We start from the raw sequence: 13,738 nt of genomic DNA on the forward strand, positions 1-13,738 counted from the left end.
ATTTAATCCCATCATTCAAGAGATAGAGGCAGGTAGATTTCTGTGAGTTTGAGGCCAGCCTGGACTACAAAGTGAGTTCTAGAATAGCCAGGGCTGTTACACAGAAAAACCCTGTCTTGAAAAAGAAAAATAGCATATTATATGTACATAATTCCATGGACTATAACTTTACCCTACTCGAATATATACTATGTTTACCCTAAAGTAAGCATGCTTTTAAAGAAAATAGTACCTTGTTTAGTTCTTACTTTTCATTTATTTAAGGTTAGTCATGGAAATAACAGTGTGCTACAAGTTCCTTACATTATCTACTCAGTTTGTATAATCAAAGGTGTTTGGCTCTGACACTCCAGGTTGTTGTTAGAATCTAGAATGCCTAGGAATCATTCTCTGGTCTTAAGAGACCAAGTTCCAACCAATGTATGTATTAGTATTGCTTCCCTGCTATTGGCTTTAGATGAAGTGTTCACCACTGCCTGACTCAGTCTCCTCTTTCTGGAGTAGTGACATAGTGGAACCTGTGTAAGTAGCTGTCCAGATAAAATGAGAAATCAGGACAAACTACTCAGTGATGGTGCCTGCATCCCAGAAGCATGATGTCCTCAGTTCATTTCAGATTGATGGCTGTTACGTGCAATTCAGTATAATAGACACTGTCAGGAAAGTGTTAGTGATGACCACTTGTGAAGACTAGATCACCAGTTTGGTATCTTAGACATCATTTTCTGACATCTCTTACTGCTTTTTCTTTTCATGCCAATACCATTCATTATGCACGGAAAGTGAAATTAAATCTATAGGAATGAAAAAAGAGGCTGTTTAGCTTCCCACTTACTCTTTTACTAGTTACTTATTTTGTGTGGCCTTGCTCAGGCTAGGCAAGCATTCTACCACTGAGCTACATCCCCAGACTTCGTTCTTTCCTGCCTTCTTTATTTTGATCTGCTAAAATATTTGCCAAGTTAAAATGTGCTATTTATCCACTCATTGAAATACTTGCTTATAATTGGTAATTTTGAAGTATTTTAAAAGTTTAGCCGGGTGGCAGTGGAGCATGCCTTTAATCCCAGCACTCAGGAGGCAGAGCCAGGTGAATCTCTTTGAGTTCCAGGCTAGCCTGGTCTACAGAGCTAGATACAGGACAGGCACCAAAACTACATGGAGAAACCCTGTCTCAAAAAACGAAACAAGGCAATGGTAGAGAGACAGCCGGGACTGACCTACTCTGGTGATGGGATGGCCAAACACCCTAATAGTTGGGCCAGAAACCCCATCCAAGGACTGAGGAATCTGGATGCAGACATCCAGGGCTAGGCCCCGGGTGGAGCGCTGGGAGTCTAATTAGTGAGAAAGAGGGGGGTTTATATGATCAAGAATTGTTGAAACCAAGGTTAGATAAAGCACAGGGACAAATAGCCAAACAAATGGAAACACATGAACTATGAACCAAAGGCTGAGGGGCCCCCAACTGGATCAGGCCCTCTGAATAGGTAAGACAGTCGATTGACTTGATCTGTTTGGGAGGCATCTAGGCAGTAGTACCAGGTCCTGGGCTCGTTGCATGAGTTAGTCCCATGTTTGAAACCTGGGACTTATGCAGGGACACTTGGCTCAATCTGGGAGGAGGGGACTGGACCTGCCTGGACTGAGTCTATCAGGTTGATCCCAGTCCTCAGGGGAGACCTTGATCTGGAGGAGGTGACAATGGGGGGTGGGCTGGGGGGAAGGGGAGGGGGACAGGAAGGGAGAAAACAAGGGAATCTGTGGCTATTATGTAGAACTGAATAGTATTGTAAAATAAAATAATAAAAAAAAAGTTTAGATTCTGGATCTAAACTTTGAGCAGATTCGTAGATTGTTATTAACAATATCTAACGGTTAAAGCTTTTTATATTTAGCCATATTTACAGGAAATGAAATTACTTTGCATTTTCATGTATATGCACATAGTTTGGTTTTCACTGTTGTTTAAAAACAAAATAAAACTTGTCTGCCCTGTTCTGAAAAATCAAATTAATGTGTTTGTACCCAAGTCAGTCTGGTGGAATCAGGATGTAAGATGTTATTGGTCCCTAAAAAGAAGTAAAAAATTTTTCTTCATATGGCACGGTGGAGAAAAGGATAGTTTCACTCTCTGGTGGTATCTCTGCACCTTTCTTATTTGCTCCATAGGACTTGGGATCAGCTGACTGGAACAGAGTACATATTTAAGCAAATAAAAACCTTACTATAGTTTTGTGAATTACTAATCACATTTCATATTCTTGCAAATTGTTCCTCAATCATGGTAGAGTTCACCTTTAATCATTTTATTGTGTTAATGTATTCATTGTGTACCTTTTAATAGCTCTATTTACACCTTGAAATAACTTTTGGTGCATCATATTTCAGCCCTTTGTAAAGGCCTTAGCCTGGTTTGATTTCTTTCTCATTTGTGATAGGCTCCTAAATGGTCCATGTACTCTTTACTGTAATGAGGCATTGCCTTTGGAAACTAGTGTTCCTCCTAGTGTTTACAGGCCTAACAGATAAGTGAGTGATGGCTGTTTCTTTGTTGCAGATATGCCAATATTTGGTCTCTGTCCGGCACATGATGATTTCTACTTGGTGGTGTGTAATGACTGCAACCAAGTTGTCAAACCGCAGGCATTTCAATCTCATTATGGTAAGTGCTGCATCATGAAAATCATCAGGAGGGAAAGGTAAAGCCGCATGCGTGACTGAAGGCCAGTGATTGTATGGGGAGAATATCTGCATCTTTCCTCACAGGAAATAGGCATTCCAATTCATAGAAAGAGCTGAAAGCTATCGTGTTGGGTGATTTCTGAATTTTCTATTTTTATTTTCTGATCTACATTTTCTGGCTTTTCCTGAAATCTGAGGAGAAAGTATCTTGAAACTTTACACCAATATTGTTAAAGGTTTCTTTCTTGAGTCCTTGGTTGTGAATTTAGTAGGTGTTTTTGTTCATTTGGTTGGTGGTTAGTTTGCTTTTTGGTGTTTTAAGACAAGGATCTTTGTATCCCTGGCTGTCCTGGAACTCGCTTTGTAGACCAGGCTGGCCTTGAACTCATAGAGATCTGCCTACCTCTGCCTCCCAATTGCTGGGATTAAAGGTGTGCACTACCACACAGAAGACTGACATTGGAAAAGAAAGCCAGCCAGGTGCCCAATATTTGGACGTAGGCCTTTGAAGCCTGGACTAGATTGGACTTCAGTTTAAACGTGTGAGAACAACAGGTTCTTTCTTTGCCTTGAGCAAATGACCCAGCCTTAGTTTGCTTTTTACAGTCCAGAAAGTAGTGGCAACCTCAGGCTCCTGCTGGGACTGCAGAGTGCCACCAGCAGTGCTTAGTACACCACAGGTCCAAGGGCAGGGGTGGGGTCAGCAGAGTGGACAGAGGTCCAGCTCCAGACACAAGAAGGTCTGTGTCTAGTCTAGAGCTAAAACAGCCCGGGGCCTAAGAATAAGGCAGAACACATTGCCAGCCAGTATAGTGAAGGACTGAGAGTCTTCTTAGAGAAAATAGCCTTCACATGAGGATGTGAAAAGGAAAATCCTTTGCTGTCTGTCTATAGGTTTAATATTTTCCGTTTTTAAACTTGCTCTATAAGCCTGTTTTGGAAATGTAGTTTGTAATGGCCTTTAAGCCCCTGAAACTGGAAGTGTTTGGATGAGACTAACAAGGCACCCACAGGCAGCCGCACAGCTTATGTACTGAACAACCATATTTGGTGGGTCCAGGCTGGTTTCAGAGTGACATGAGGAAGCTCTGCGCCAAGAACATCCAGGCTGTCTGGAATGTGCTAGACAGTTCTCATTGGCCAGAACTGCTGTACCCATTTGTGGATGAGCCCTGTACAAAAGTAGGCTGGGAGCAACTCGCAGGCCTTTTCTATGTGTTAGTGGAGACCTGTTGCAGATCCTCAGAACCAGAATCTGACTTAGTGATGCTTCTGGGAACTGATGGGTAGACTGGATTAGAAGGAAGCACTAGGGAAACTGTAAACATGCTGTTTCCTGCAGGACTTTTTTAGGCTTAAAATTCTTGGATTCTCGGTCATCTTCTAGGACTACTTTACCTAGTGTGTTTCCTGTCTAGGGATGCAGGCTTAGTGTAGGGAACTGTCAGAGCACCAAGGAAGCAACATATAAGTATTTTTAAAGCCATTATTTTAATGCCAATATTATGCACAGATTTAATCTTCCCATGTCTGCCTTTGTCTCTGTCAATCTCGAGTGCAGAGTGACAACGAAGATCCTGAGCGGGAGGCTGAGGTCCCTCTAGTGGCCAGGGAAATATTACAGGTTAGGAGAAGAGAGGTCCTGGCAGAGGAGGAGTGTCCTGGAGGCCTTTCTCTGAGTCAGCAGTGGCGGAGTGTTGGTGGAGTTAGGAAGGCAGATGAGGCAGCAGGGGCAGGCACCAGGCATTGTGAAGTAGAGGAGGGCCGCCATCGTGTTCCCTGGATGGGGGTTCCCAGGGCCCTAGGGCCAAGGAGAACCACTCTTGGCGCTGCCCTGTCACTTCTTGTGTGTGTGGGACTTGTGGAAGGTAAACTATTTTTGCAAACCAGTCTTACCTCCTCCCTTCTCCCTTTCCTTTTTGATGAAATTCCAGGAGGACTATTCTTGCATTCTCTTTCTATAGTTGGTAAATACAAAATTTTTTCAAAATCAGAATCTTGCCAAGTAGCCAATCATTTATTACAGTACTGATGCTCTTAACTAATGGTGGGACTACATACTAGTAAGCCACTGTAAGTTGAAAATACTGGGTGTTGGAGATGCATTTTAATCCTTCGAACAAACCTAGGTAAGCGATTTTGTAGCCAAGAGAAACTTTTCCCTTGAGATTGTGGCTGGCTGGGAGCTATAGGCTATTGCTGTCACTCAGGATCAGGCCTGGAAAATGGTCAGAATTCACAATTCAAACTACAGCTTCTACTGAAGGTGTATTGTTTTCACATCATTGTGTGGTCAAGGAAGTCATTAAAAGAATCTGACTTTGCCCTGGCTGTGGGAAGGCAGCTTCGGCATGAGCATTCCTGTGATCTCCCAGCGATTCTCACTTGCAGGTGTGATGAATCTTACTTACTTACTTGACTGTGTTGAGTGCTTTGGATTCCTGGAGATTTCAGCATTGGGAGTCAGAGCTTGTCTTAGAAAATCTCATACCTGCCTATGGAGTGAGTGTATCTTTTGACAAAAACGTGTTAGTAATTTTCTGTGAATTCATGTGTTGCTGGTATTGACCTATGACTTGTAGGAACAAGCAGGCAGTTGCTGCGAAATCCTACAGGTAGTTCAGTGAAAACAGCTGATGCCAGGACAGGAAAGGATGCCATGGTGCCACTTGTAAGTTACTTACATCGGTGATATGGGTGTTGAGGAGATTGGTGGGCAGCACATTGTTGCTTAGAGAAGTGGCCACATGTTTTTTGCCAGCAAGTTGCATTTGGAGGAAATACTTGACTAGTGACGGTGACGGCTGGTGTCACTGTAGTGTTCCCAGGCTCTCGCAGTATAACCTGTTTTCTTTCTTGAAACTGTATACTAATAGTAATATATGTTTTCTTGATATTGCTGTGATGTTTTGAAATACTCCAGCATTCTTCATGTTTATCTTCAATTAGTTACTCAGTATTTTTAAGTACAGGATGTTTCTTATGGTTAATATCAGATTTTAAAGATATAATTTGAGTAAGTGGATTCAAAGCACCTGTTCTGCATCTGAATCAAGAGAGCGTTCTGACTAGACCACTTTCCAAAACCCACTTCAGACTTACCACATTGGGATCTCCAGGAGCAGACCCCAGGAACTGGCAGTGCAGAGCTCCCTTGGCTGCTTGAGATTCGCATGTTGGCCAATGCTCCCTGCTTTCACAGACACTATTCACTCTTGGAATGTTACAGTGCTCAGGGGTCTAGCACAGGGACTGGTGCACACCTACTGACTTGTTGACACCAGCAGTGCTGCCGAGAAAGGAGGCCCTGTTTTTAAAAACCTGTTTGAGGTCTTTGTGTCATGGCTGGTAGCATCACATTAATTGCTGCTGAAACTGTAAACATGAATGAGGACTAAGATGGTAACTTTCTCTAAAGCCGAACGTGCCATTCTTTTGAAATGGGAATCTTAGTGAGTTAGTGATGGGTTTGCTGACCATGTGTTACTGGATAACTGTGGTCTTGCCACATCACTTGTCTCTGGATCTGCACAGGTGGCAATGGAGTATAGCTAGAGAGGACTTGTCGCCGGCCTGCGATTGCACAGAGTCCCTGGGGAGGCCCCACTGCCCTGTGCTCTTCTGTTCACCATTTTTGTTTAGGAAGAGAACCTTGACTCGCCCTCCCCAACACACACTATGACTTTTTATACAGACATAGGAGTGATCTTATGTAAGAGAAATAGATGAGAGATACTGATTCATCCTGGACAGGTACCATATTTAGAATCTCTATAATTAATTGAAACCCTGATCAAATGTCAGCCTTTGGAGCATTTTGCATTAGATTGGTTAGGCTGATCCACTCATTAACCCTTTGGATCCACTTGATTTTCTAGGGCATGGTAGTAACTTGTGACTAAGCCAGTCATTCCCAATATTAATCAGACTCTAGCCGATGAAATTTGACTTATTTACTGACTTGATTTCACCTACTTCTTTTCTTTAAATCAGTTTTTATTTGTATAAATCACTTACAAAGAAAACTCTAAGGGAAACATGGAAAAGGCTAGTGTTGTTTATCATAAAGGATGACAGTGTAAGGTAAAGAATATTTAGTCTTCGTTGATGGTCTGCCAGTGTTGGCTCTGAACCTGAGACCTGAATGGCTCGGAGTAAAACAGTTATGCACATACTACCGTGTGTGGTTTAGCCACAGAATTAGAAGAGGTTTGGAAAGTGTGTTTGCTTTACTTATGATTTAATATTAATAATGTTAGGAGTGAAGTATAGTCCATGTTTTGGGAAACACCAGCTTAAGCTATTGGATTTTATTTCCTTTGATTTAGGAGTTTACCCCTGGGAAATAACAGACTTGGGAAGCAGAATGCTGGACTCTGTTGTTGCTATGCAGAAGGCTCACATGCCAATACCTTTGTCATCCATCTCTTGCTCATACTGTAAGTGGCATGTGAATCCATTGGTCAGGCCTTAGTGTGAAACTCAAGCCTGTGTCAGACCTCTGCTCACAAATGACAGCCACAAACTGTCAGCATTGATATGAGCACTGCTATCACCTTACAGCTCCTTCCTCTTGATGATGAATCTTGCACTTCATGAATTGGGTGATCTGTATTTTGTGGGTGCCAGCATAAATTACATTCAACAAAATGTCATTTTCAGCCGGGCGTTGGTGGCGCACGCCTTTAATCCCAGCACTCGGGAGGCAGAGCCAGGTGGATCTCTGTGAGTTCGAGGCCAGCCTGGGCTACCAAGTGAGCTCCAGGAAAGGCGCAAAGCTACACAGAGAAACCCTGTCTCGAAAAACCAAAAAAAAAAAAAAGTCATTTTCATCAGAGTATGGGTAACTTACTTAGGAGAAATCACTCTTGGTGATTGTGCTAATTAATTGATTTCAAAGAATGTTAATATAGAGTTAAATGATTCTTTCCCTGATCTGTTGTACTAGACCTGGTTTCATTGTTGATAAAATGGACAGGCGTTTGTGACCAGCATTTGCTGTCATGTGACTGGGTTACTTTGCTTCAGAGAGAGTTTGCTATTGAATCTAGAACAGGCCCTCTGATCTGATTGACTTAGACACAAGAAATGATGACTGACTTAGGGTGTTTTTATTTTATTTGAATATTTTGGTGACTTTTTGAATGAGGAAAAAAATGTTTTAAGTGTGGGAAAAATTTTGCCAATGAATTATGGTACGATAGTATGGTATTTTTTTTACTTTGAAATTTTGTTGATAACTAATATTTTTTAAGATTGGTATTAATTAAAACATCTAATTTCCACAGATTGCTGATTATTTTTAATAGTACTTGATGATTTCCAAAGCATTTTTGCATATATTATTCCATTTTCTGTTTTATTCCTGGCTTATAGCTCAAAGTCCTAAATTGAGTTTCATTTGCACAGATAAAATACACCAAGCTACCTTTTATTTATTTATTTATTTATTTATTTATTTTTGCATGTAATATGGATGGTTAGAGTTAAAAGAAAAACCCAAGAAGATAAAATGAATTCTACATGTACTGGACTATGTGATTAGCGACAGATGTTTAGTCTCCAGGTAAATTTTCTAAGTTTGCTTAGAGTAGCTGGATCAGCATTATAAACCTGTTAGATCAGAGACAGACCCTTTAGTACTTGAAAGTTGTTGGATTCAACAGTCACTGCGCTTCTCTTCTGGCTATTGCCTGCCTATGTATTTAACCCAGAGTCATGGCAGTGAGCCAAAGCCAAGGTCCCTTTTTTATAGAAAAGGCCCTGTAGCTCTTGAGAGAACTTACTACTTTCTTTCTTTCTACAGTTAATAGATAAACTGTTACAACTGCAGAGCAGAAGAAACGTGTGCCAGGTCTTTCCCCAGCAGTGGGAGGGCCAAGGTGCTAAGCAGAAAGATACATCTTAGCAGGAGTGGCATCAGGGTGAACCTTCTATGCTCTACTTCATGTCTGTGGAAGTCAGTCAAAGAGGACAGTTCCTCCCACGCTCTTTGTAGCCTAATTACATGTTGTAAAATAAATTCACATTTTTCTTTACCACAAGCCAAATAGTGCTAATTAAAACTTACAAGTTCAGTAGCATCAAAGAAAAGAATGTTCTTGTTCTAGATAACATCATTTTGTCTTTTTTTTTTTCTGTTATGTGATCAGAGAACTCCACACTGATGTTTTGAAGGAGCATTTTCATTTCTAGTTAGAAAATGGATTGATTTTTTTTTCCTCCTATCCATACCTGCTTCTATTAATATCTGTGTCTTTAGGATTTGTTTTAGAAGATATTAAATCATCCATGACATTTATGTTTAACAAATATTTGTTTTGTTCCAGTTAAATGCCAGGGATTTCTATGTGCTGTTAGCAGAAGAGTAACTGATATCATGCAGTCTGTATTTGTTTAGGGGATGTAGAGATAAAGAGGACAACAAGGCAAAGCTAGAGTTTTTGCAGGAGTGTTTCATGGGAATCATGTGAGGAGGAGTAGCTGGGCTCCTTTACTAGTGAGAGGCAGCTTCTGTAAGGAGTTAAAGCCAGTCATTGGAGATCTAGAGGAAGAGGGTTTGATGCAATGGAAACAGCAACAGGATGGGGGGTGGGGGATGGGATTTAGCTCAGTGGTAGAGTGCTTGCCTACCAAGCACAAGGCCCTGGGTTTGATCCTCAGCTCAAAAAAAAAAAAAAGGTTCAGGATGGAAGTAGGCTTGGCAGAATGGCTCATGAGGAAACAGAACAGTGTACCAAGAGGAAAGGGGTCTGGATTGAACTTGGAAAAGGGAGACCAGGTCAGTTGATGCAGTGGTTCCTGTAAGGTATGGGAGCGATCCAATTGAACGGTGCTCATGCATTGTCACTAGAGGACTGTTGAAAAGTGTCAGCTCTAGTTTTGGTGGACATGGGGGCCACCGAGGGAACCAGAGAAACCAGTTAGTATGTTGTTTTGCATGGCTAGGTTTAAAGATGGATGAGAACAACGATTTAGATTAGGATTGTGGTAGCTGGAGCAGAGAGGTGTCCTTGTGGACGGAGTAGGAGCAATGTGGGAAAGGAAGTGAGGTCAGTGTCGTGGACATTTGTTTACGTAGCTGGATGAGTTTTCATACTAGAAATTGTTAAACAGCCTTCTTTAAAGATGTTTTCCTGGGCGTATTAAATATATATACTCAACCGTGAGTGATGGTGTACACCTACAATCCCAGCACCCATGATGCAGAAGCAGGAGGATTGTTTCACGTTGGAGGTCTGGGAAAGATAAGATACGTAATGAGTTCAAGGGCTGCCTGAGAGAGAGTGAAACCCTGCCTCATAAAAGAAATATGCACACATACGTGTACGAGAGAGAGAGAGAGAGAGAGAGAGAGAGAGAGAGAGAGAGAGAGAGAGAGAGAGAGAGAGAGAGAGGAGCGAGCGCTAACTGCTGCTCGATGGCTTTATGAAAAGATGGAGAGCTGTTAGGACTGTACTAGCCACAGAGAATATTGATCCCACTAGAAGGAGGTGATGGACTTATTGGCTGAGTTTCTACTTACTTTTTCTTACACACACTCACACTCACATGTTTAATTGTATTCTGAGATTGAAGAAAATTTCTCAGCCCATGTACTTTCTCCCTGCTAGTGTAGTAGAATGCCTCTTAAGTCTAGGCAATATTTAGTCACGTAAGGCAGAGAGATACTTCAAATGAGTGACTTTGAAATACTCAAACCAAAATAATTTTTCTGGCATCTGTGAGAAATTTCTGTTCATTCTGTATGGCTTTTACCTTAGGGAAGAAAGTCCTCTCAGTTCAAGATTCTCCCCTGCAGAATGTGTAGTCTCTTAAGGATAGAGTGCTCGGCCGGATTAATGGAAGACCAAGGAAAATGTATCACCACTTTTCTGGGCTCACACCCTCTTTGCATTTGGTGTAATTGATTGCCTTTTAATAGCGTTCATGTTTGTCTATGAATTGATAAGCAAAGCTTAGGGATCAGATGATGGTTCACACACATCTTTGGGAATCAGGCCATGAGAGTAATGTATGGTGTCTGCCTTGTATACATGAAATATTGATTTAGCCCAGAAAGATCAGAAGACGTAAGCCAGAGCAAAGCTACTCTGTAGGATCGGCCCCCAAGGTTAATTGTCTCATATAAACTTCATTTCCCAGCTCTCCTAATGAGCACGTCATGATGGCATGGCTGCATTTCCTGGTGAAGCTAACCTGGTTCTAAGATAGCAGTCTTTCAGGCTCGCGGCTGAATGAATTACTTGGTATTTCCAAGTTTGAAAATACTTTCTTCCCCTTTCAAGTGCTCCTTGGCAGCAGCTAAGGAATGTTAAAGCTGCTTTAAGTGCCAATTAAGGCAATTATAACCGGCCTGGCCTGCTGAGACGGAGGAGTTAGTGGAGGCTTGTGTTCTTGTAAGATGAAGAACTGCCTACACCAGTGACCGGAACACAGTATTTCATAACTGCCAGCAGCTTGTTTGGTGCCCTGCAGAACATAGGGTGGCACTTCTGGCTTTTAGGGGTGCTTTTTAGGAAATGTCCAGGTTTGTGAAGAATAGACTAATTTCTGTAGTACAGACTTGTATGTTACTCTAATTCTGTCTCTTCAAATGCTGTCCACCCTGTATTTTCCCCTCAGTTGTCATCAATAATAGATAAGACTCACTGGATGCCTGCTGTGTACTTGGTACTGCACTGGTTTACTCCCCACCTGGAGGAGGAGGAGGCATGATGCCGGTGAAGCCGGGATCCTCTCTCCCTAGGCCATACAGTTGGAAGTTCTCTGGCTGGTCTCGGTGCCTTCTTCCCAAGCCAGCACTGCCCTCTGGCTGCTGGGCCTTCCAGATCACCCTTCCACACCAGCAGGGCCACTCATGACTCTTCGCCTCAGTAAAATGGTTATGTGTATATCATTCATACTATGGCAGGTACAGGATTTTTGGTCTGTAAGGTAAGGGTGTTATTTATTCTTATTAAAATGATATTTTTGTCTTTTTAATAAGTTTCCTTAATTATTTTCATAGGAAAAAAGTAAGCCACAACCAAAACAAAAACAAAGAAAAAACTTTGTGTATACTCTTGGGAAATTATTTAAACAAAATAATAATGTTTTCCAAGAAAAATAAAGCCAGGACCAGCTTAAACAAGATTCTCTTCAGAGCACTGAGTAATGTTTAATCTGAAATCTGATCTTTATTCTTAGTTTTTGTATTTATGTATACGTTCTCAGTGTACAAAATTACATTTTTCTTGGCCTTCACTATCACTCATATTTTCTCTAACATAGTTAAAAAAAACAATTTCAAATTATTCCTCTTATCCATGAACATGCCTACATCGCAGCTGCCCTATAGGCTGAAGTAGGAGGTCACGGGTTTCAGGGCCAGCCTCATCATTAGCAGGACTGTCTCAAAATAAAGCAGACAGTGGGCAGGCTATAGAGACCTCCCCAGGCTGTGCACAGTACCCTGAGTTAGTCTCAGAGCACTTACAGAGTTACTGTTTTCAGGATTTTTCCTTACTAGCACTGTCCCTATTTACAGAAGGGAATGTTAAAAAAGTACACAAGAAATACACACAAGTGGACAGTGACGGTTCTTAAATTGTTCATTGTTTCTAGCCATTAGGGAAATGCAGATTAAAACTACTCGGAAGATACCACTTCACCCCAGTCAGAATGGCTGTCATCAATAATGTTGAAAAATAACAAAAATGTTGAAAAAGATTTGGAGAGAAAGAAATCCTTATATACTGTTGGTGAGTGTGTAAATTAATATAGCCATTGTACAAGTCAGTTTGGAGATTTCTCCAAATTAAAAACAACAACAAAACAAACCAAAATCCCCTACCATATGAGCCCACTATTTTACTCCTGAGCGCACACAGAGAACTTCATGCCCTGTGTAGAGATAGTATAGTGCATCTCCATGTTTACTGCTGCTTTATTCACCACGGCAAGGAGATGCAGCCAGTCTAGTCGTCCATCCGCAGATGAGTGGATAATGAAAATGTGGTGTGTTTAAATAAAACGGAATACTATTCAACTCTGAAGAAAAATGAAATCACAAAATTTGCTGGGAAATGGATAGACTTTAAACTTAGAATATTAAATGAGGTCTTAGAATCTTAGAAAGAAAAAGGCCCATATGTTCTCCCTTACAGTCTAATAAATAAGTGTTTATATGTAAACAAGTGTATCTGTGGATATTGTATAACAAGTAGAAAAGAGCCAGAAAGACCAAATGTTAGGAATGCAGAGTGAATGCTTGCTTAAAATGAAGATGGATAGAAAGACAGTTGTCTTTCTAATTCTGACTCTCATGGAGTTTTCGTTTTTGGTGGCAATGCATAGGATATATTCAGTAGTGAATGTATGGAACACAGTGTGAAGCTCCGTGGCTTCTGTCACAAGTGGCCACTGTAACTGTATAGAATTTTGCTGAGTTGTGCAGTCTCTGGGTCTGATTAATTAGGGTATGTGATTTTTTGGTAATAAAATTTAAAATAAATTGAAATAAAACAAGATAGTCAAACACTTGCACAAACGGGCACTGGAGGCTGATCCCACGGGTGCAGTGGAACTGTGGCTTAGCTTAAGAAAGGCCCCTTGTCCCAGAGACCCTTCCACCGTCCCCTGAGGTGGGCACGTGAGTCACCGTGGACCAAACTAAGAACTGTTGCATTTAGATCATAAATGATAGAATTTGCTTCTCTTCTAGTTTAAGAAATCCAACAGATTAGCCTGAAACCTTCACTGTTAACTATTATTACTAAGTAGGGTCTCACTTAGTAGTCCACTTTTGCCTGAAACTTGCTATGTAGCCCAGGCTACCCTAGAGTCCCAGAGATACTTCTTCAGTCACCCAAGAACTGAGACTACAGTGTGTGAACCAAGATGCCCCCACTTGAAATCTTTGCTTATGCTAGTTAATTTTAAAGGATTTCAGGAGTAGTGTCCTTCCTTATCTTGTACTTAAAAGCCTGCTCTTCTTCTCTAGTGTTTTTAGGGCTACTGTAGTTTTGAGTTTGTGATTATACCTGTGAGACATGGAGGGTAGATTGCCAGC

The 13,738-nt window shown here is 41.3% G+C and overlaps 1 protein-coding gene across 6 annotated transcripts in view; it reads left to right on the forward strand.

Moving 5' to 3' along the window:
- Positions 1-13,738, forward strand: part of Atxn7 (ataxin 7) — a 162,550-nt gene that overhangs the window by 111,279 nt on the left and 37,533 nt on the right. For all 6 annotated transcript variants that reach the window (XM_028894492.2, XM_028894489.2, XM_028894490.2 and 3 more), the window contains one exon: positions 2,561-2,665. In XM_028894492.2, coding sequence (XP_028750325.1) covers positions 2,561-2,665 — 105 coding nt within the window. The remainder of the gene's footprint in view (positions 1-2,560; positions 2,666-13,738) is intronic.

The sequence above is a fragment of the Peromyscus leucopus genome, chromosome 9, assembly GCF_004664715.2.
Source record: "Peromyscus leucopus breed LL Stock chromosome 9, UCI_PerLeu_2.1, whole genome shotgun sequence".
NCBI lineage: Eukaryota > Metazoa > Chordata > Mammalia > Rodentia > Cricetidae > Peromyscus > Peromyscus leucopus.